Source organism: Scyliorhinus torazame, chromosome 3, assembly GCF_047496885.1.
Source record: "Scyliorhinus torazame isolate Kashiwa2021f chromosome 3, sScyTor2.1, whole genome shotgun sequence".
Classification (NCBI taxonomy): domain Eukaryota; kingdom Metazoa; phylum Chordata; class Chondrichthyes; order Carcharhiniformes; family Scyliorhinidae; genus Scyliorhinus; species Scyliorhinus torazame.
This window is the reverse complement of record NC_092709.1, coordinates 328,704,685-328,728,923: the sequence shown is the minus strand read 5'-3', so window position 1 is coordinate 328,728,923 and position 24,239 is coordinate 328,704,685. Positions and strand designations below refer to the sequence as shown.

The 24,239-nt window shown below is 48.8% G+C and overlaps 1 protein-coding gene across 1 annotated transcript; it reads right to left on the bottom strand.

Annotated features, from left to right (window-relative positions):
- Positions 1-16,579: 16,579 nt before the first annotated feature.
- Positions 16,580-23,149, bottom strand: ap5s1 (adaptor related protein complex 5 subunit sigma 1). The gene is made up of 2 exons (XM_072497664.1): positions 22,947-23,149; positions 16,580-20,872 (listed from the first exon to the last, which is right to left on the bottom strand). Exons 1-2 carry the CDS (start codon positions 23,126-23,128, stop codon positions 20,446-20,448), a joined length of 609 nt encoding a protein of 202 aa, XP_072353765.1. The 5' UTR covers positions 23,129-23,149; the 3' UTR covers positions 16,580-20,445.
- Between the last annotated feature and the right edge of the window lie 1,090 nt (positions 23,150-24,239).

Here is a 24,239-nt window from a genome sequence, read left to right as displayed (position 1 = left end):
TATTATGACCCAATCACAGACAGAAAGGAGACAGAACATTAACGATAGCAATTACCTTAAAAATAGGTGCCGGTTTTAAGCAAATTATTCCGGAATCACCTTACTTCATTTCTTTAACTATTTCCTGTGCTTTGCTCTGAAAGCCACCATTTTGTCTATTTTCAACTTCTCTGTATTGTGTATTTTAATTTGAAGAAATCATCAAGAATTGTAATTTGTATTGAATTCAACTCGGTCATCTGTATTTGCTTGGACAAACTTTTAAAAACTCTGTATTTGCAAGCAAACGGACTTGATAAAGAGACATCTGAAAACTGACTGAATAAAGCTACAATTTACTTCACGCATGAAGCTCAGTTTTAAGTTCTGTCGAGTAATATATAGTGCGGCGACACAAGATATATTAACCAAAGTACAGATCTATCAGGCAGTCGGGACACTGACATCCTAAGCATGTGGGCAGCCAAGCAGAGTTGGTTTTGGATGATCATGGCCTTGATACTGGTGCTGTTGACTCTTTCAAGGACACTAATGTTAACGTGCCTTTCCTCCAAACTGATAAGAGTTAAAATACATTTGGATTTTGCAATATATTTTAAGGTATGTTGTTTAAGAGTCTCCCTGATATAATGTCCATTCTCAAAAGCCTCAGTGACTACTTCAAATGCTTCAACTCATTAATTCTTTAGTTGGCGTATGCATTCCACCTGTAAGCTAATGTGAACTATCTTTCTGACAGGCATTGCAGAATCCAGTGCAGATTCAAAAACTGTAGTCATGCTTCACCTCCGCTGGGACATCACACATAGAACTTGGCTTCTTTAAATCTTTGAATTTCTTTGTTTTGAGGCTTCAACATAAGCGCAGGAATCATGAGAGAAGAGTCAGGCTACATCTCAGTCAGACATTCCGAAGCTGCTGCGTCATAAGGGGCGTGGCTAAATTAAAACTGCATGCGCTGGAGGTCAGAGGCTGACGCTGGAACACGAAGGTTCGCTGCGAGTTCTGAGCGCAGGTAAGTGCGCAGTTTTCTCTTCCACTATCGGCGGGCCGTGGCTTTCTGCCGGTACTTGGAAGTTAAGGGCCAGAAATCTCCAATAACGCAGAACCCAGTGCTGCACTGAACCTTCAGCCTGGATTAGGTGTTCAAGTCTCCTGAAATGGGACTATTCAAGTTGGCAATATGGAAGTACAATTTTCACTGTTTGCACGTCATTCCCTGGAGGGATCTTCACTCCTACCGGCGTACTTCTTTTACCTTTCCTTCCTACTTACATTCAAACCTTGCTTTTGTAGTTCACTACACTGTCTGAAATGCTCAGTGAAATGTCACAGTGCTTGCCTCCTCAATTACACCAGTTCTTCTGGAGTTTTAATGGCTGTACAGTATGCCAGCCAGCAGATGGGGATATTGCACTACACAGAAACAATACTCAGCCACTTAAAAAGCACGAAATTCAACTTTGCTGACTAAAAATGTAACCAATCGCATTGTATCGCCTCAAACCTCCACTCAAAAATAGGTATAAAGATAAAACTAACTAACTACTTGCATAAAGCGAGTTAGTACTATTTTTGCTACCCATTCCAGCGAAGAACACCTTGACAACATCCTAATGTTCTTTTCGACAAATGGATAAATTTTTGTTTTTACATAAAATCAAACATAAAGTAAACTTTTCGATCTGCTGCAAAAGGCTCAGCTTGTAATAGTAGCGAACCTCTGTCTGTATTTGCTCTCAGGAAGTGGGCAATTCTCCACTCACCGCTGACTCCTAAATACCCTGAAGGTCATGGAGTCACCCTGTGGATATTCAGACTAGAAAGACCCTCCGCTTTCCTGGTGTTTCTCTGAGGTGGTCACATGCGGTGACAGTTGGAGGGGTTGCGGGCGATGGAGGAAAATCTGTACTCGGTCTCAATGGCAAAATTGAGATTCGCGCCGGGCGTGAACCATTTTGCGATTCACCCGACTCGTTCCCAGTCACACCCAAAAATGGCAAGAATATTATTAATCCTCGTTTACATTAATTTCAATCTCATTAAGGAGATTGAAGCCAATGGGAGCGGCCTCCTGGGAATTACCCAACTTCCCAGCGGGAATTCACAAGGGTGATATTTAATACGCCTTTTCAAAAACGTGAAGCTGATGCAATGGCAACTGAGGGGAAGTGAGGAGTGAGTAGCCATCCCCATTTTCCAGCATGTAGCTCAAGGGTACCGGAGCTGCTGCCCCAGGGACCTTCAGGGGTTGGGCTTGGCTGCGGGGGCTGGAGCGTTCCAGGTCGGGGATGCCCTCGGCCAGAGGGTCTGTGAGGCCTTCAGCCTTCTATAAATATTGTGGAGACCCAGAGAGGCACAGTTAGCACTTATGCCTCACGGCGCTGAGGACCCGGGTTTGATCCCGGCCCCAGGTCTCTGTCCGTGTGGAGTTTGCACATTCTCCTCGTGTTTGCGTGGGTCTCACCCCCATAACCCAAAAATGTCTGAATGTGGCAGCTGGGGGCTTTTCACGGCAACTTCATTGCAGTGTTCTTTTGTCTACTTTGTACGTACTGTGCACATTCCCTCGGCCGCAGAAAAATACTTTTCACTGTACTTCGGTATACGTGACAATAAATCAAATCAAAATCAAATCAAATGTAAGCCTACTTGTGACAACAAAGATTTTTATATGGAGAGTCAATTTGGGTGGAAGTAAAAAAACAAGGGAAATAAGATATTGGTAGAGGTAGTGTGTAAACCCCAAAACAGTAGCCACACTTTAGGAAGGGGTATCAATCAATAAATAATAGGAGCAAGTAAATATACAGCAATAATTACAGTTGACTTTAATCTTCAAGTTGATTGGGCGAATCAAGTTGGAACGGGTAGAACAAAGAACAAAGAAATGTACAGCACAGGAACAGGCCCTTCGGCCCTCCAAGCCCGTGCCGACCATGCTGCCCGACTAAACTACAATCTTCTACACTTCCTGGGTCCATATCCTTCTATTCCCATCCTATTCATGTATTTGTCAAGATGCCCCTTAAATGTCCCTATCGTCCCTGCTTCCACCACCTCCTCCGGTAGCGAGTTCCAGGCACCCACTACCCTCTGCGTAAAAAACTTGCCTCGTACATCTACTCTAAACCTTGCCCCTCTCACCTTAAACCTATGCCCCCTAGTAATTGACCCCTCTACCCTGGGGAAAAGCCTCTGACTATCCACTCTGTCTATGCCCCTCATAATTTTGTATACCTCTATCAGGTCTCCCCTCAACCTCCTTCGTTCCAGTGAGAACAAACAGAGTTTATTCAACCGCTCCTCATAGCTAATGCCCTCCATACCAGGCAACATTCTGGTAAATCTCTTCTGCACCCTCTCTAAAGCCTCCACATCCTTCTGGTACTGTGGCGACCAGAATTGAACACTATACTCCAAGTGTGGCCTAACTAAGGTTCTATACAGCTGCAACATGACTTGCCAATTCTTATACTCAATGCCCCGGCCAATGAAGGCAAGCATGCCGTATGCCTTCTTGACTACCTTCTCCACCTGTGTTGCCCCTTTCAATGACCTGTGGACCTGTACTCCTAGATCTCTTTGACTTTCAATACTCTTGAGGGTTCTACCATTCACTGTATATTCCCTACCTGCATTAGACCTTCCAAAATGCATTACCTCACACTTGTCCGGATAAAATCCATCTGCCATCTCTCCGCCCAAGTCTCCAGACAATCTAAATCCTGCTGTATCCTCCGACAGTCCTCATCGCTATCCGCAATTCCACCAACCTTTGTGTCGTCTGCAAACTTACTAATCAGACCAGCTACATTTTCCTCCAAATCATTTATATATACTACAAAGAGCAAAGGTCCCAGCACTGATCCCTGTGGAACACCACTGGTCACAGCCCTCCAATTTGAAAAGCATCCCTCCATTGCTACTCTCTGCCTTCTATGGCCTAGCCAGTTCTGTATCCACCTTGCCAGCTCACCCCTGATCCCGTGTGACTTCACCTTTTGTACTAGTCTACCATGAGGGACCTTGTCAAAGGCCTTACTGAAGTCCATATAGACAACATCTACTGCCCTACCTGCAACAATCATCTTAGTGACCTCCTCGAAAAACTCTATCAAGTTAGTGAGACACGACCTTCCCTGCACAAAACCGTGCTGCCTCTCGCTAATACGTCCATTTGCTTCCAAATGGGAGTAGATCCTGTCTCGAAGAATTCTCTCCAGTAATTTCCCTACCACTGAAGTAAGGCTCACCGGCCTGTAGTTCCCGGGATTATCGTTGCTACCCTTCTTAAACAGAGGAACAACATTGGCTATTCTCCAGTCCTCCGGGACATCCCCTGAAGACAGCGCGGGATCTAAAGATTTCTGTCAAGGCCTCAGCAATTTCCTCTCCAGCCTCCTTCAGTATTCTGGGGTAGATCCCATCAGGCCCTGGGGACTTATCTACCTTAATATTTTTTAAGACACCCAACACCTCGTCTTTTTGGATCACAATGTGACCCAGGCTATCTACACCCCCTTCTCCAGACTCAACATCTACCAATTCCTTCTCTTTGGTGAATACTGATGCAAAGTATTCATTTAGTACCTCGCCCATTTCCTCTGGCTCCACACATAGATTCCCTTGCCTATCCTTCAGTGGGCCAACCCTTTCCCTGGCTACCCTCTTGCTTTTTATGTATGTGTAAAAAGCCTTGGGATTTTCCTTAACCCTATTTGCCAATGGATTTTCGTGACCCCTTCTAGCCCTCCTGACTCCTTGCTTAAGTTCCTTCCTACTTTCCTTATATTCCACGCAGGCTTCGTCTGTTCCCAGCGTTTTAGCCCTGACAAATGCCTCCTTTTTCTTTTTGACGAGTCCTACAATATCACTCGTCATCCAAGGTTCCCGAAAATTGCCGTATTTATCTTTCTTCCTCACAGGAACATGCCGGTCCTGTATTCCTTTCAACTGCCTCTTGAAAGCCTCCCACATGTCAGATGTTGATTTGCCCTCAAACATCCGCCCCCAATCTATGTTCTTCAGTTCCCGCCTAATATTGTTATAATTAGCCTTCCCCCAATTTAGCACATTCATCCTAGGACCACTCTTATCCTTGTCCACCAGTACTTTAAAACTTACTGAATTGTGGTCACTGTTACCGAAATGCTCCCCTACTGAAACATCTACCACCTGGCCGGGCTCATTCCCCAATACCAGGTCCAGTACCGCCCCTTCCCTAGTTGGACTGTCTACATATTGTTTTAAGAAGCCCTCCTGGATGCTCCTTACAAACTCCGCCCCGTCTAAGCCCCTGGCACTAAGTGAGTCCCAGTCAATATTGGGGAAGTTGAAGTCTCCCATCACCACAACCCTGTTGTTTTTACTCTTTTCCAAAATCTGTCTACCTATCTGCTCCTCTATCTCCCGCTGGCTGTTGGGAGGCCTGTAGTATACCCCCAACATTGTGACTGCACCCTTCTTATTCCTGATCTCTACCCATATAGCCTCACTGCCCTCTGAGGTGTCCTCTCGCAGTACAGCTGTGATATTCTCCCGAACAAGTAGCGCAACTCCGCCTCCCCTTTTACATCCCCCTCTATCCCGCCTGAAACATCTAAATCCTGGAATGTTTAGCTGCCAATCCTGCCCTTCCCTCAACCAGGTCTCTGTAATGGCAACAACATCATAGTTCCAAGTACTAATCCGAGCTCTAAGTTCATCTGCCTTACCCGTAATACTCCTTGCATTAAAACATATGCACTTCAGGCCACCAGACCCGCTGTGTTCAGCAACTTCTCCCTGTCTGCTCTGCCTCAGAGCCACACTGTCCCTATTCCCTAGTTCTCCCTCAATGCTCTCCCCTTCTGACCTATTGCTCCCGTGCCCACCCCCCTGCCATACTAGTTTAAACCCTCCCGTGTGACACTAGCAAACCTCGCGGCCAGGATATTTATGCCTCTCCGGTTTAAATGCAGCCCGTCCTTCTTATACAGGTCACACCTGCCCCGGAAGAGATCCCAGTGGTCCAGATAATGGAAACCCTCCCTCCTACACCAGCTGTGTAGCCACGTGTTTAGCTGCTCTATCTTCCTATTTCTAGCCTCACTGGCACGTGGCACAGGGAGTAATCCCGAGATTACAACCCTAGAGGTCCTGTCTTTTAACTTTCTGCCTAGCTCCCTGAACTCCTGCTGCAGGACCTCCTGCCCCTTCCTGCCTATGTCGTTAGTACCAATATGTACAACGACCTCTGCCTGTTTGCCCTCCCCCTTCAGGATGCCCTCTACCCGTTCGGAGACATCCTGGACCCTGGCACCAGGGAGGCAACATACCATCCTGGAGTCTCTTTCACGTCCACAGAAGCGCCTATCTGTGCCCCTGACTATAGAGTCCCCTATTACTATTACTCTTCTGCGCTTTGACCCTCCCTTCTGAACATCAGAGCCAGCCGTGGTGCCACTGCTCTGGCTGCTGCTGTTAGCTACAACAATGAATTTGTAGAGTGCATTAGGGGTAGTTTCTTTGAGCAATATGTCATGGAACTAACCAGGGAACAGGCTATCTTGGATCTGGTAATGGGTAATGAAGCAGGTTTAATAAATGACCTCAGACTAAAAGATCCCTTAGGAAGTAGTGATCATAATATAGTAGAATTTAATATTCAGTCAGAAATGTGGGTCAGAAACAACTGTGTTTAACTTAAATAAAGGAAATCACAATAAAATGAGGACAGAGTTAGCTAAAGTGGACTGGGTGGATAGATTAGCAGGAAAGACAGTAAATAAGCAGTGTCAGACATTTAATGAGGCAATTCATGACTCAGTAAAAATACATCCCAGTAAAGGAGGAAAAATTCTAAGGGATAAGCCAACGGCCAACCAAGGAAGTTAAGGCGAGTATCAAGTTGATAAGCGTATAAGCATACAAAGAGACAAAAGTTAATGGGAGCCCCAAAGTCTGTGCTGAATTCAAAATCCAGCAAAGGATGACTAAAAAGATAATAAAGAGAGAGAAAATAAACAAGGGCAAGCTAGCAAGGAATATAAAAACTGACAATAAGAGCTCTTTTAAATGTATAAAAAGGAAGAGGTAAAAGTGAACATAGGCCACTTAGAAAATGAATCTGGAGAGATAGTTATGGGGGGCAAAGAAATAGCAGAGGAGTTAAACAGATATTTTCAATCAGTTTTTACAGTGTAAGGTGCTTCAAACATCCCATTAATACTAAAAAATACAGGGTAGGAATTAAATACAATCATCATCACTAGAGAAGTAGTATTAGACAAACTAATGGGGCTAAAGGCAGATAGCGGTGGACAATTAAACTCACTGGAGGAGGAGGCTTCACAAATATCCACATCCTCAATGATGGAGGAGCCCAGCACATCTGTGCAAAAGACAAGGCTGAGGCATTCGCTCTTCAGCCAGAAGTGCCGAGTGGATGATCCATCTCGGTCTCCTCCGTGTTCTCCAGCATAACAGACGTCAGTCTTTAGCCAATACGATTCACTCCACAATTCACTGCAAGGAACGGCTGAATGCACTGGATACTGCGAAGGCTATGCACCCTAACAATAACCCGGCAATGGTACTGAGCACTTCTACTCCAGAACTGGCCGGACCCCTAGCCAAGCTGTTCCAGTACAGCTACAACGCTGGCATCTACCTGGCAATGTGGAAAATTGCCCAAGTGTGTCCTGTACACAAGAAACAGGATAAATCCAACCCAGCCAATTACCACCCTATGAGTCTACTCTACATCATAAGCAAAGTGATGGAAGGAATCATCAACAGTGCTATCAAGTGGCACTTACTCAGCAATAACCTGCTCACAGATGCTCAGTTAGGGTTCCGCCAGGATCACTCAGCTCTGTCACTCAGAGATAGTGGATGCATTGGTTGTAATTTTCCAAAATCCATGTATTCTGGAGGAGTGCCAGAGATTGGAAAACTGCCAATGTGACACCACTATACAAAATAGGAAGGAGGCAAAAGCGGGTAACTATAGGCAAATTAGCTTAACGTCTATTTTTAGAAAAATGTTAATCAATTATTAAGGAATAGCAGCACATTTAGAAAATCATAATCTAATCAAGCAGAGCCAGCATGGCTTCATGAATAGGATCGCAAATGTTGACAATATATATTAATGACTTGGAGGAAGCGAATGCACTGCAGGCAAATTTGCAGACGACACAAAAATAGGTGGAAAGGCATGTTGTGAAAGAGATACAAACAATTTGCAGAGATATTGATAGGCGTAGTGAGCAAAAATTTGGAAAGTGGGGCATAACGTGGGAAAATGTTAAGTTTTTCATTTTGGAAGAGAGAACAAAAGAGCAGAGTATTATATAAAAGGAGAAAAACAGCAGAAAGCTGCACCATATAGGGACTTGGGGGCACGAAACACGGAAAGCTAGCACAGAGGTGCAGCAGGTAATCAGAAAGGCTAATGGAATGTTGGCCATCAAGGGTTTGGAGTATAGGAGTGGGGAAGTCTTGCTGCAGCTGTACAAGGTACTGGTGAGACCACATCTGGAGCACTGTAACCAGTTTTGGTCCCCTTATTTGAGGAAAGATATTATGTCATTGGAGGCGATTCAAGAGAAAGTTCACTAGGATGATCCCCGGTATGGAGGGATTGTTTTATGAGCAAAGGTTAAATAGGTTGGGATTTAACTCATTGGAATTTAGAAGAATGAGAGGTGATCTCACTGTCAGAAATCTTTGTATTCTCCTTGATTACAGGGGAGGTCCCAGAAAACTGGAGAATAGCCAATGTTGTTCCTTTGTTTAAGAAGGGTAGCAGGGATAATCCATGAAATTATAGTCTGGTGAGCCTTACGTCAGTAGTAGAGAAATTATTGGACAAGATTCTTAGGGACAGGATGTACTCACATTTGGAAACAAATTGGCAAGTCATGCTGCAGCGGCACAGAACCTTAGTTAGGCCACGTTTGGAATATTGCGTAAAATTCTGGTCGCCGCACTACCAGAAGGATGTGGAGGCTTTGGCGAGGATACAGAATAGCTTTACCAGGATGTTGCCTGGTCTGGAGAGCATTAGCTACGAGGTCGGATAAACCCTGATTGTCTTCACTGGAACGATGGAGGTTGAGGGGCGACCTGATAGAGGTTTACAAAATTATGAGTGCCATGGACAGAGTGTATAGTCAGATGCTTTTTGCCAGGATGGAAAAGTCAATTACTAGGGGACATAGGTTTAAGGTGCGAGGGGCACAGGTTTTTTTGCACAGGGGGTGGTGTGTCTGAAGCACACTGCTGGTGGATGCAGAGACGTTAGAAGTGTTTATTCTTGATGAATACATGAATAGGAATGGAATAGAAGGATATGGACCCCGGAAGTGCAGGTTTAGTTGAGACAAGTATCTTGATTGGCGTAGGCTTGGAGGGTCTATAATCAGGCATTCTTTGAAACAGAAGATTCTGAAGGGGCTTTACAGGGTAAATATTGAGAATGTTTCCTCGGGCTTCCGGGTGCGGCAATGACCAGCTGAGTCGCACGTTTCGGCATCTCCCGTTGGAACGGACTTTTGGGCTCTTAATAGGAGCCCCAATGGCAATTTAAACGGCCAAAAACACTGTGCGGTAAACCAGAAGGGAATCCCCCCGGACATGCATGGAAAAGGGAGAGGATAGCAGCCGGATTACGGAGGATCCTCTGGAGCAGCGGCAAGGAAGGGAAGCTCAAAGCAAGATGGCGTCGGAAGGTGGCCGTTTGTTATGGGGCCCGGAGCAACAAGAGTTCCTGCGGCGCTGTGTGGAAGAGCTGAAGAAGGAGTTGAAGAAGGAAGTGTTGGCCCCGATATTACAGGCGATTGAAGGGCTAAAGGAGGAGCAGAGGACCCAAGAGCTGGAGCTTCGGGTCGTGAAGGCAAAGACTGCTGAAAACGAGGATGAAATACAGGGCCTGGTGGTGAAGGCAGAAATCCACGAGGCACAGCACAAAAGGTGTGTGGAGAGGTTGGAAGCACTGGAGAATAACTCGAGGAGGAAAAATATAAGAGTCCTGGGTCTTCCCGAAGGCGCAGAAGGGGCGGACGTCGGGACATATGTGAGCACGATGCTTCACTCGCTAATGGGATCGGAGGCCCCGACGGGCCCTTTGGAGGTGGAGGGAGCCTATCGAGTTCTGGCGCGAAGACCAAAGGCAGGAGAAATACCTCGAGCTATAGTGGGGAGGTTTCTCCGCTACAATGACAGAGAGACGGCCCTCAGATGGGCGAAGAAAACTCGGAGCTGTAGGTGGGAGAACGCGGTGATCCGCGTATACCAGGATTGGAGTGCGGAGGTGGCGAGAAGGGGGGCAAGTTTCAATCGGGCTAAGGCGGTGCTTCACAAAAAGAAGGTTCAATTTGGAATGTTGCAACCGGCGAGACTGTGGGTCACACACCAAGGGAAGCACCACTACTTTGAGACGGCAGAAGAGGCGTGGACATTCATTGTGGACGAGAAGCTGGAATAGTCTGGCGAGAGAAAGAGCTTCTGGGACAAAGTGGTGGGGTGATTATGTGGGGCGAGGAAGGGGAAGGGGGGGGGGTGATTTTTCAATTTGTTAATTCTGTGATCCTGTAAGTTTTCTCTTTTCCCCATGTTTGGGGGGGGGGTATGAAGAACTGTGGGCGCAGGTTGGAAGGAAAGGGGAAGGAGAAGGGAAATGCGCCATTAGGGGCGGGGCCGAGTGGGAAACGCGGGCTTTGTTCCCACGCTATGGTAATTGTGGCGGGAACGGGGACGCAGGAAGGAGGGGGCCTCGCACAGTGGGGGCCGAGGACAAGGGGGGAAGCCGAGGTCAGCCAGAGTTCGCTGACTTCTGGGAGCAACATGGGGGGTGCAACTACGCTAGAGGGGGATCTAGCGGGGGGGGGGGTTAACTGGGTTGCTGCTGCTAAGGAGAAGGGGAAGCTGTTATGGGATGGGGTGGTCGAGGCGGGAGGGCACCGTCGGTGGGATATACGGGTACGTGGGAACCGGGTGAGGAGCTGGGTTAAAAAAGGGGATGGCTAATCGACAAGGGGGGGGGGGGGGGGTAAAGAGCCCCCCAACCCGGAGAGGGCTGAACGGGCCGATTAAAAGGGCACGGGTACTCGCACACCTAAAGAAATTAAAGGCAGATGTGGTTATGTTGCAGGAGACGCACCTGAAACTGATAGACCAGGTCAGACTACGTAAAGGATGGGTGGGGCAGGTGTTTCATTCGGGTTTAGATGCGAAGAATAGGGGGGTGGCTATCTTAGTGGGGCAACGGGTACTGTTTGAGGTAAAGACCATAGTGGCGGATAGCGGGGGTAGATATGTGATGGTGAGTGGCAGATTGCAAGGGGAGGCGGTGGTTCTGGTGAACGTATACGCCCCGAACTGGGATGATGCAAATTTTATGAGGCGTATGTTGGGACGTATCCCGGACCTGGAGGCGGGAAAGTTGGTAATGGGGGGAGACCTCAATACGGTGCTTGATCCAGGGCTGGACCAGTCGAGGTCCAGGACCAGGAGGAGGCCGGCAGCGGCCAGGGTGCTCAAGGACTTCATGGAGCAGATGGGAGGAGTAGATCCCTGGAGATTTAGTAGGCCTAGGAGTAAGGAGTGCTCATTTTTCTCCCATGTTCACAAAGTATACTCACGGATAGACTTTTTTGTCTTGGGAAGGGCACTGATTCCGAAGGTGACAGGGACGGATTATACGGCCATAGCCATTTTGGACCACGCTCCACATTGGGTAGACCTAAAGGTAGGAGAGGAAAAAGAACAGCACCCACTCTGGAGAATGGATATGGGCTTATTGGCGGATGAGGGGGTACGTCTAAGGGTGAAGGGGTGTATCGAAAGGTACTTGGAGCTTAATGACAACGGAGAGGTTCAGGTGGGAGTGGTCTGGGAGGCGTTGAAGGCGGTGGTCAGAGGGGAACTGATATCCATAAGGGCACATAAAGGGAAGCAAGAGGGTAAAGAAAGGGAGCGATTGTTGAAAGAACTTCTGAGGGTGGACAGGCAATATGCAGAGGCACCGGAGGAGGGACTGTACAGGGAAAGACAAAGGTTACATGTGGAATTTGACCTGCTGACCACGGGTAAGGCAGAGGCACAGTGGAGGAGGGCACAGGGTGTACAGTATGAGTATGGAGAGAAGGCGAGTCGGCTACTGGCCCACCAATTGAGGAAGAGGGGAGCAGCGAGGGAGATAGGTGGGGTGAGAGATGAGGAGGGAGAGATGGAACGGGGAGCGGAGAGAGTGAACACGGTGTTCAAGGCATTCTATGAGAGGTATAGGGCCCCGGTGGCGAGTGTGGTCACGAATAGGCAGAGGTCTGCCTACTTCCCTCTTTATAGAGGGACGAGTCAGGGGTGTCCCCTGTCTCCGTTGCTGTTTGCATTGGCGATTGAGCCCCTGGCCATAGCATTGAGGGGCTCCAGGAGGTGGAGGGGAGTACTCAGGGGAGGAGAAGAACACCGGGTATCATTGTATGCAGATGATTTATTGCTGTATGTTGCGGACCCAGTGGAGGGGATGCCTGAGATAATGCAGACACTCAGGGAGTTTGGGGAATTCTCGGGGTATAAATTGAACATGGGGAAGAGTGAGTTGTTTGTGGTGCATCCGGGGGAGCAGAGTAGGGGAATAGATGATTTACCGCTGAGGAAGGTAACAAGTGATTTCCGGTACTTAGGGATTCAGATAGCCAGGAGTTGGGGAACCTTACATAGGCTTAATTTAACACGATTGCTGGAACAGATGGAGGAGGATTTTAAGAGATGGGACATGGTGCCCCTGTCACTGGTGGGTAGGGTGCAGGCGGTTAAAATGGTAGTCCTCCCGAGATTCCTTTTTGTGTTTCAGTGCCTCCCGGTGATGGTCACGAAGGCTTTTTTCAAGAAAATCGAGAAAAGTGTCATGAGTTTTGTGTGGGCTGGGAAGACCCCGAGAGTGAGGAGGGGGTTCTTGCAGCGTAGCAGGGATAGGGGGGGACTGGCACTACCGAGCCTAAGTGAATACTACTGGGCCGCCAATATCTCAATGGTGTGTAAGTGGATGGGAGAAGGGGAGGGAGCGGCGTGGAAGAGATTGGAGATGGCGTCCTGCAAAGGAACCAGCCTACAAGCACTGGCGACGGCGCCGTTGCCGTTCTCCCCGAAGAAATACACCCCAAGTCCAGTGGTGGTGGCAACACTGAAAATTTGGGAGCAGTGGAGACGGCATAGGGGAAGGACGGGAGCCTCGGTGCGGTCCCCGATAAGAAATAATCATAGGTTTGTCCTGGGGAGAATAGATGGGGGATTTGGAGCATGGCAGAGAGCTGGGATTGTGCAACTGAGAGATCTGTTCGTAGATGGGACGTTTGCGAGTCTGGGCGCGCTGACGGAAAAATATGGGCTGCCCCAAGGGAATGCATTTCGGTACATGCAACTGAGGGCTTTTGCGAGGCAACAGGTGAGGGAATTCCCGCAGCTCCCGACGCAGGAGATTCAAGATAGAGTGATCTCAGGGACATGGGTGGGGGATGGTAGGGTGTCGGATATATACAGGGAAATGAGGGACGAGGGAGAGATCATGGTGGATGAGCTGAAGGGATAATGGGAAGAAGAGCTGGGGGAAGAGATTGAGGAGGGGCTGTGGGCTAATGCCCTACGTAGGGTAAACCCGTCGTCCTCGTGCGCCAGGCTAAGCCTGATACAATTCAAGGTTTTGCACAGGGCGCATATGACCGGAGCAAGGCTTAGTAAATTTTTCGGAGTAGAGGATAGGTGTGGGAGATGTTCGAGAAGCCCAGCAAACCACACCCACATGTTTTGGTCATGCCCGGCACTGCAGGGGTTCTGGGTGGGGGTGGCAAAGGTGCTTTCGAAGGTGGTGGGGGTCCGGGTCGAGCCAGGCTGGTGGTTGGCTATATTTGGGGTTGCAGAAGAGCCGGGAGTGCAGGAGGCGAGAGAGGCTGATGTTTTGGCCTTTGCATCCCTAGTAGCCCGGCGAAAGATATTGCTTATGTGGAAGGAAGCCAAACCCCCGGGCGTGGAGACCTGGATAAATGACATGGCAGGGTTTATAAAACTAGAACGGATAAAGTTCGCGCTAAGGGGTTCGGCTCAAGGGTTCACCAGGCGGTGGCAACCGTTCATTGACTACCTCGCAGAACGATAAAGGAAATGGGAAGGTAACAGCAGCAACCGGGGGGGGGGGGGGGGGCTCGGGTGGGTCCTCAGGGGTGGTTTTTGTCTAGATATTTGTACTTGGTTATGTATATTGGATTGTTTGATTTTATTATCTGGAGTTATTATTTTAATATAGTTTATATATTATTTAGTTACTTGTTAAAACGGTCACTGTTATTTATATTGTTTGTTTATTGTTGTAAAAAGGGAAAACATTTGTATTGTTTTGTTTGGCCGAAAAATTTGAATAAAATATATTTTAAAAAAAGAATGTTTCCTCTCATTGGAGAGTCTATGACCAGAGGGTATAGTCTCAGAATAAAGGGGTGGCAATTTAAGACTGAGATGAGGAGGAATGTCTTCTCTCAGAGGATTTGAGTCTTTGGAACTCCTAGCCACAGAGAGCTGGGGGGGGGGGGGGGGGGGGGGCGCAGAGTCCTTCTAATAGTTTATTTATTGTTAAGGACTATCATGGAGATGTTCTTACCTATCCTTACTGATTGCGGTCTGTGGGTACGAAATGGAGAAACCAGTCGCAAAGGGGAAAGCCAAGTCCAAGGTTTTGGGAGTTTGGAAACGAGCTTGGTTGGAATTATGATATTAAAAGCAGAACTTTAGTCAATAAACAGGAGCCTGACATAGGTGTCCTTGTTGTCAAGATGTTCCAATGATGAGTGTAAGACCAGTGAAATAGCATCTACTGTAGAAAAGCGGTAAGTGAATTGCAATGGATCAAGATAATCTGGGAGATTGGAGTTGATACGTTTCATGACTAACCTCTCAAAGCACGTCATAATAAAAGATGTCAGGGCCACCGGGCGAGTCATCAAGGCAGACTGCCTGTTTTTTCTTTGGTACCAGCACAATAATAATTTGTCACAAACAGGCTTACATTGACACTGTAATGCAGTTACTATGAAAAGCCCCTACTCACCACACTTCGGCGCCTCTTCGACTACACTGAGCGAGAATTCAGAATGTCCATTTCACCTAACAGCACGTCTTTTGGGCCTAGTGGGAGGAAACCGAAGCACCCGGAGGAAACCCACGCAGAAGGGGGGAGAACGTGCAGAGTCCGCACAGACGGTGAACCAAGCCGGGAATCGTACCTGGGACCCTGGCGCTGTGAAGCGACAGTGCCACCCACTGTGCTACCGTGCCACCCGTATCGATAATGGGCACGATCGAACAGCCGTGCTGCGCCTGAAAAGCAGCTATCGTGGCCAATAGAAGCCGGGAGACCCCACTCACAACACCTCACGTAATCTAAAGCGATCTCACAACACGTTGCGATGTGGGCTGGATCACTTTTTAGCAATCTGCATATTAAAGCGAGACAGTTAGTCTCCACTTTAATGTGCAGATTCCCATGATGCCCAAGACATGGGATCTATCTCCTTCACCTCAGAGGCCTCAGCCGAGCGCCGTTCAGTACTGGTTTCCAGAAACGGGACCAGAAGAAATGCACTTGTGGGATTATCCTAGGCGATAGGAGACCCCAGGTGCATGCCTTTTGGGCAGGGTGGTACCCTGGCACTGCTGGTGCCACCTGGCAGTGCCACCCAGGTGCCAGCCTGGCATGGCCAGGTTGGCACTGCCAAGTTGTCAAGCTGACATTTTTGTGCGATGGCGATTGAGCCGGGGTGCCCTGCCATAGTGCATTGGGGGGTGTCGGGGGTTGTCTTGGGAGCATCGGATATCGGACTGCCATTTAAAATGGTATCCCAATCTCTCACTATACCTGGGCGTTTTGGCGAGTGGAGCTCCTCGGTGAACAAAACGGAGCTATGTTCAGTCTCGGCCACACGATCCCCACTGAGGCCCCTTATTGAACGCGAGTGGCATTTTATAGTCATGTGTTTCTCTGTGCTGCAAGTCGAGAAACATGCGCTAAACATGCTCGCTATGGGACTTTGTACCCTTTTAGTTAAATTGTGCCCGATATGTATGTGTATATTAAGGCTGAGATAAATCCTTATCAATAAGGGAATCAAAGGTTACCAGGAAAGGGTTGGAAAGTGAATGTGAGGAACGTTGGATCTGCCATGATCCTATTGAATGGTGGGGCAGGCTCGAGAGGCCGGATGGCCTACTCGTGTTCCTATGTTTTATTGTCTTACCTACACTGTTTTAACCGGACAAGTATACCAGAAATAATCTGGCATATGTTATGGACATGGCACTTGGGGGCAAGACCTCGGGAGTAAACCTGGAGTTAAAGTCATATCTTACTTGAATCCTCAAACTATCTGCACAGGCTGGTTTTCCTCTCTGGGGATTGAGGATCATCATTGTGCCATTGCTGAGGGAGCGTGCCCTAAACCAACTTCATGGAGGTCATTGTGGGATAGTAAAAATGAAGGAGATAGCCAGAAGCTATTATTGGTGGCCAGGGCTCGATAGTGAAATAGAGAAGGCAGGCATGTTTAAAACAATGAAGTATTTATTGAAGGTAACTTGTGAGCAAGTTTCATTGTCAAAACGACTAAGCCAATTCCTAAAGGACTATAAAACATTCTTCAATCCAACGTTCTCCAGCATTACGCATGATAAAATGCCAGTTATGCACAGTGTTTGATCTAAGGCGAGGTAGATTGTCGAGAAGAAGCAGCAAAGTCAGGTTTTGCAACATGACGATAAGGAAAAATGCCTTGTTTTTCATGAAGGTCAAGAAGTATTGACAAGAAATTAAACATGTATATTAAGTGAGAAGTGGATACTTACCATCGGATTAGCAGACAGGACCGGTCTCCTACTGTTCAAACTCGGGACACTGTGTAGTGTGGAGAAAACATGCTGACTAACTTTTAGCAGCTAGATCAAGGTTGCCACAGTCAACCGCGAGTCGGCAGCAAACTGTGCCAAATGAGACCTGCACATACCTGGGAACCTGACAACACCGGAAACTACTGTGGAAGACAGAACCTCAGTTGAAGACATTTCAACACCGAGTCAACCTCCAAATCCTACGTCCACTCCACTTAAGACAACTATGGACTATGTCCAAACCACACTGAAAACACCAGAGGGTAGCCTGGTTTACAAAAAGCAGACACTGGAGGTTCGCCGACAACCACACAGGAATCAATGTCCTCCGAAATGTCAAAGCTCTTGACTGTTGCGTTTGTTAATTGTTCACATTGTAAATTAAATTTGAATTAAACATTATGCTCTGTTCTATTGCAGGAACCTCTAATGTAAAGGGACAGGAAAGTGTTGTGTATTCATGTTTGTTTCTGGTTGGAACCAAGTAACTAAGAGTTCCATCATGTGATGTACTGATGATGTCATCAAGTTTGCATGGGCTAACAGTCAGTCTAGTCTATGGGCATGTGAGTAAACACCTTTCCAATAAAGCTCTTGTTTGCTTGTACCTTCATGGTCTGCAAGACTAACCTTTAAAAATACCACAACATGGGCAGAGTTTTGGATGATCTCATCTTTACAGTAGGTATGCTGTAAGAATATAAATAGTAAGCCACTCGGCCCCTCAAGCCTGCTTTGCCATTCAGTAAGACCATGGCTGGTCTGATTAGGATCTTAACTCTACTTTTCTGTTTACCCCTCATAACCTTTGACCCCCCTCCCCCTCATGTCAATCAAAAATCTGTTCTTTTTCCCCAATTAAGGGGGCAATTTAGCCTGGCCAATTCACCTACCCTGCACATCTTTTGGGTTGTGGGGGTGAGACCCACGCAGCCACGGGGAGAACGTGCAAACTCCACAGACAGTGACCCGGGGCGGGGATCGAACCTGGGTCCTCGGCACCGTGAAGCAGCAGTGCTAACCACTGCATAACAATGAACATATTCAGTTTAACTTGAGTATCTTCAGTGGCCCAGCACGTTCCCCTCCAAGTCACACATCATCCTGACTTGGAAATTCATCGCTGTCCCTGGGTCGAAATGCTGAGCTCCCTCCCTAACAGCACTGGAGGTGTACCTACACTTCAGGGACTGCAATGGTTCAAGATGGAAGCTCACCACCTTCTCAAGGGCAATTAGGGATGGGCAACAAATGCTGGACTAGCCAGTGATGCCCACATCCCATGAAAGCATTAAAAAAAAAATCCTACTTGTTAATATTCAATATTGCTTTTGTTCTTTAACCATTTGAAGCTTCGATCTTAATTAGTTAAAAAAAACTCTATGGATTACCACAAATTAAATTCCATGTTTGTTTGTTTTTTCATTCATGGGATGTGGGTATCGCCAGCTGGGTCAGCAGTTATTGCCCAACCCTCATTGCCTTGAGGGAGCAGTGAAGAGTCAACCACATTGCTGTGGATCTGGAGTCTTATATAGGCCAGACAGTGGCACGGTAGAAGTGGTTAGCACAGTTGCTTCACAGCTCCAGGGACCCGGGTTTGATTCCCGTCTTGGGTCACTGTGCAGAGGCTGCACCTCCTCCCCATGTCTGTGTGCGGTTTCCTCCGAGTGCTCTGGTTTCCTCCCACAGTCCAAAGATGTGCAGGTTAGGTGGATTGGCTATGCTAAATTGCCCTTGGTGTCCAAAAAGGTTAGGTGGAGTTACTGGGTTATGGGGATAGGGTAAAGGTGTGAGCTTGGGTAGGGTGCTCTTTCCAAGGGCCGGTGCTGACTCAATGGGCCGAATGGCCTCCTTCCGCACTGTAAAAATCTATGACCTATGACTCAGGACATTAGCGAACCAGATGGATTTTTACTGCAATCGACAATGGTTTCATAATCATTAGACTTTTAATTCCAGATTTTTATTAAATTCAAATTTTGCCATCTGCTGTGGTGGGATTTGAACCTGGGTCCCCAGAGCATTACTCTGGGTCTCTGGTTTACTAGTCCAGTGACAATACCATTGCATTACTGCCTCGCCATTCTTTGGCACAATTTACACAGTTGAAGTCACAAGTTTCTCATGCCTTTTTACGTTAACACTCTGGGCAGTACAAACTCGCTGGCCCATTAGTTTACAGAGCTCAGAGGCTGTTTTGCAATAGCCATTAAATTGACACGAGACATCATTTGTTTTCCTGTTTCTGCTTTCAGTCCTTGCGGCCAGAGAGGCACCATGCCCCTTCCTCTCCCACCACACCCCAAGATTAGGAAACTGCAGCTTGTAAAGAATACCAAACCTCTGTTCTCCATTGCACTGCATTACCATAATAAACCCTTCTAATAATAATCTTTATTAGTGTCACAAGTAGGCTTACATTGACACTGCAATGAAGTTACTGTGAAAATCCCCTAGTCGCCACACTCCGGCACCTGTTCACGTACACGGAGTGAGAATTCACTTAACAGCACATCTTTCGGGATTTGTGGGAGGAAACCCACACAACGCAGACATGGGGAGAACATGCAGACTCCGCACAGACAGTGACGCAAGCCGGAAATTGAACCCGGTCCCTGGCGCTGTGAAGTAATGTCCAGTGGCAGGCCACACATCGCCCAGAACAGCTGTCCAAGTGGAGAATTGGGTAAATGAAGCATATTAAGGTCTGGAAGTCGGAATTAAGATTCTTGAGCCCAATTTGCAAGTCCTGGAGATTTGACGAATAAATCCCAAGGCAACTCAGCCCTTTCTTTCTTGCTTAAGTCGACCTGTCTTAATTTTGGAGGTCTGAATCTGAAAATCTTTGCAAGTCTACCTTTGAATAAACCTCAAGACCTGAAAGCTTACATATTTCAGTGTATACTATCCAAAATGTCTGTTTCTCTCTTCACAGAAGGTGGATATATAGAGGGCCAAATGCAGGCAATTGGGTCTAGCTTAGTGGTACAAATTGGGCGGCACAGACAGGTTTTCATGCTGTAAACCTCTATGAATCTATTATCCTGCTGGATCTGAACATTTCTAATATTTGTGTTTTCATTTCAAGGGTTCCAGTATTTTGTGTTAGTTATGCTGTTATACATGAGGAAAATTAATAGAAACACTGATTTAGACTTTGTACCTGATCAGTTACAGACTGAATAAAGGTAAAATGCATACCCCTCTCCCTGCATCTACAGCCCCTCCCATATGGAGTTAACTGTTCGCAAGCACAGCAAAGGTTGAAGCACCAAGGATTGTTTATGCACATCGGAAAGAATTGTTTTGGGCTTTTTATGTGGGGTTCCTGAGCACCACACGGTGACAGAGCAGTGATGTCGATATTGGGCACCAATAGGATGAGATGGACCTTCCCTCCGCATCACTCCAGATTGAAACAATGACAACCGGAATAAACTACACAACGGTGCGAATAGCAGAGAGAAAAAAAACCAGCGCACAGGAAAAGCGAAGGTATAGGAGAGACAACAGCAACTGGCATCATTTGAACATTGAAGCATTCAGTTCTTTCTCCAGGCTCTGGATAAAGCAACAGTTAATAAACATCAGCTGTCCGTGTGGCAGAAACGTATTCAGGATCGCCTCAATTCTGTCCGTCTTCAGGACAAGGTCGTTGCCTTGAATTAGCAGCTTCAAATGCTCCGTGAAGTACTTCACCATCAATCTCAGGGTGTTCTCCGCTAGCGTTAGGTTCTCGTAGGGATCACAGATCAAGGCAAAGCCCAAGGAAAGGACTGCCATCCAAACTACGGTCGTTTCTTCTGCGAAAATGTCACCAGCGGGGAGGCAGAACACGCCCAGGTCCGTGTCCTGAAGACCAGCGCATTCTTCGGTTACCACAGACCCGAAGTCAGGAAGCGGTTTGTCTGCAGCCTGTCGAGCCAGAATACAAGAGGACTTCACTTGCCTAGAAGTGCAAATACAACAGAGCACTCTCACTGATTCTGCAGTTATGTTGTCCCGATTGCATTGCACATATAGTCATGTATAAAGATAGATCTGTATTTATATAACACCTTATACAAACTCAGGACATCCCAAAGTACTTTGCAGCCAATACTTTTGAAGTGTGGTTTGAAGTGTTCTACCATAGGAAAAACAGCAGCTAATTTGTTCCCACAAGCAATGACCAGAAACCCTGCTTGTGAGGTTATGTTGGCCAGGACACAAGGGACAACTGCCCTGCTTCCTGCAAAGCGACATGGGGTCATTTGCATCATACTGAGGGCAAACGGGGGTCTTGGTTTACGTCACATCTGAAAGGCGGCACCAATCTCAGAACAGATACAGCCAAGGAGGCCATTCAGCATTTCACGTCTGCACCAGCAAATTACTTACCATTCTCCTACCTGCTCCCTGTAACCCACGGCTATTCTTCCTTTTCAGGTAGCAGTCTAATTGCCTTCTCGATCGAGCCTAGGAGTGAAGCTTGGGAATGGCAGTCTAGATTTTTGCACTCAGCTTTATGGAGGGGGCCTGGACACCTGGAACTTGCTAACTGCATCGCCCTCAAAGTTCAATGCTCCATATCTGAACAGTGGTCATGGTTTAGCCGCCCAGATACTGCCTTCTCCCTCTCCACTTCCCTCCTTCCGGGAGCGGCATGGCAGCACAGTGGTGAGGACTGTTGCTTCACAGCTCCAGGGTTCCAGGTTTGATTCCCAGCTTGGGTCACTGTCTGTGCGGAGTCTGCACGTTCTCACCATGGCTGCGTGGGTTTCCCCCAGGTGCTCTGGCTAGGATGTGCAGGTTAGGAGGATTGGCCATGCTAAATTGCCCTTCGTGTCCAAAAAGGTTAGGTGGGGTTACTGGTTTACAGGGATAGGGAACAGGTGTGAACTTAAGTTGGGTGCTCTTTCCAGGGGCCGGTGCAGATTGGCCAAATGGCCTCCTGCACTGTAAATTCTATGATTCCTAATCCCTCACTTCCTGGAGACTCTCCTCGGCCAGCCTCACCTCTCACTTCTCATGTCCCTTCTGGAGGGACAATCCATGCCCCCAATCTCTTCAGGGAACCCCTCCCTTTTTCCCTTCCAAATCTGCTATGGCAACATTGCCTCTCCCTCCCCGGCCACTCAGAATCGCTACGTGCAGAACTCACCCCCTTCCACACTTCTTCCTCACCCCCCCCCCCCCCACCCACCCCCCCCCCACCCCTTCCTCACCCCACCCCCCCCCTTCCTCACCCCACTCCCCCCCCTCCCCCCCCCTTCCTCACCCCCCTCCCCCCCCCTTTCCTCACCCCACTCCCCCCCCTTCCTCACCCCACTCCCCCCCCCTTCCTCACCCCACTCCCCCCCCCCCTTCCTCACCCCACTCCCCCCCCCTTCCTCACCCCACTCCCCCCCCTTCCTCACCCCACTCCCCCCCCCTTCCTCACCCCACCCCCCCTTCCTCACCCCACTCCCCCCTTCCTCACCCCACTCCCCCCTTCCTCACCCCACTCCCCCCTTCCTCACCCCACTCCCCCCTTCCTCACCCCACTCCCCCCCTTCCTCACCCCACTCCCCCCCCTTCCTCACCCCACTCCCCCCCCTTCCTCACCCCACTCCCCCCTTCCTCACCCCACTCCCCCCCTTCCTCACCCCACTCCCCCCCCCTTCCTCACCCCACCCCCCCCCTTCCTCACCCCACCCCCCCCCCTTCCTCACCCCACTCCCCCCCCTTCCTCACCCCACTCCCCCCCCTTCCTCACCCCACTCCCCCCCCCTTCCTCACCCCACTCCCCCCCCCCCTTCCTCACCCCACTCCCCCCCCCCCTTCCTCACCCCACTCCCCCCCCCTTCCTCACCCCACCCCCCCTTCCTCACCCCACTCCCCCCCCCCTTCCTCACCCCACTCCCCCCCCCCTTCCTCACCCCCCCCCCTTCCTCACCCCACTCCCCCCCCTTCCTCACCCCACTCCCCCCCCCCTTCCTCACCCCACTCCCCCCCCCCCCCTTCCTCACCCCACTCCCCCCCCCCCCCCTTCCTCACCCCACCTGGCTACGGCCGCCAGCTGCTCCTTGCTGCGGAGTCTCTGCCGCTGATGGCGGTGTCCGGCCTCGGCGGGACTTTCCTCTTTCCCCGGATCCTGTAGCCCATCGGCAACGAAGATACGGGAGTAGATTGGACGGCAAAGCTCCCCGGGGCCGAGGGAGAGCAGCACCACGCTCCGCACCATGATGGCAGGAAGTGGGGCAGAGAGAGGAAGCCTGGGGCACCCTGGGATTTGTAGTTCCTCACCCAGAGTGCCGTGCGACGGCCTGTAGCATCCTGGGACATGTAGTTCGGGGAGTCTCCATTACCCAGGGTATTGTGCGGGGTCCTATGGCATTCTGGGACATGTAGTTGGGGAGTCTCCTTTGGACTACATTGTGCAGGGTATTGTGCGAGAGCGGCGTCTCCAGGAAATTAGGAGACGTGCGTAGCAGCTCCCCCTGCCGTGGAACCAGGTAGAATCAGGCTGCAGGAAGCTGGTGGCAGGCTCATCAATAGGATACCTTATTCTCTACACCTGTTTTTCATAAGATTTAATGGGTGGCACAGAGGTTAGCACTGCTGCCTCGCGGTGCCAGGGACCCAGGTTCAATTCCCGCCTTGTCTGTGTGGAGTTTGCACATTCTCCGAGTGCTCCTGGAGTTTCCTCCTACACTCCAAAGATGAGCAGGTTAGGTGGAATTGATTGGTCATGCTAAATTGTCCATTTGTATCCAAAGGTATGTTGGTTAGGTTGGGGGTCTGTTGGGTTAGGGAGTTGGCTTGGGTGGTGTGCTCTTTCAAAGGGTTGGTGTAGATATGATGGGCCAAATGGCCTCTTTCCGCACTGTCGGGATTCCACGACCAATCTTTGGGACCCACGCTGGCCAACCTTCGGGACCCACACCGGCCGACCTTCACAACACACACCACGTTCACTTACCTTTAATGCGAAAGGGTCAATGCTTTGCGTAGGTCAAAGAGACACAGCCAGAATGAGACAGATCCAGAGTGGGAATTTGGAACTTGGTAATTTGGTGCAGTGAGGTAATTCAGTGCAGAGTGGGAGAAGGTGCTTTTTCCCTACTGTTTTGTTCTCTCTCTTTCTTCTGGCCTGTAACTTTTAATCAGCAGGGAGAGAACCAGAGAGCATCTGAGACCCTCGGAAGGTAAGTGTAGCGCACAATGACTTACGAGAGAGACGAGTAGAGATGAAGCCGATGAGGCTTTATTAAGCGAGACTTGTCCCCAGCAGTTCAGCAACAGAATGGAGTGGCGGGGAGAAGCTCGGGTTCTTATACTCCGCCTTCAGGGCG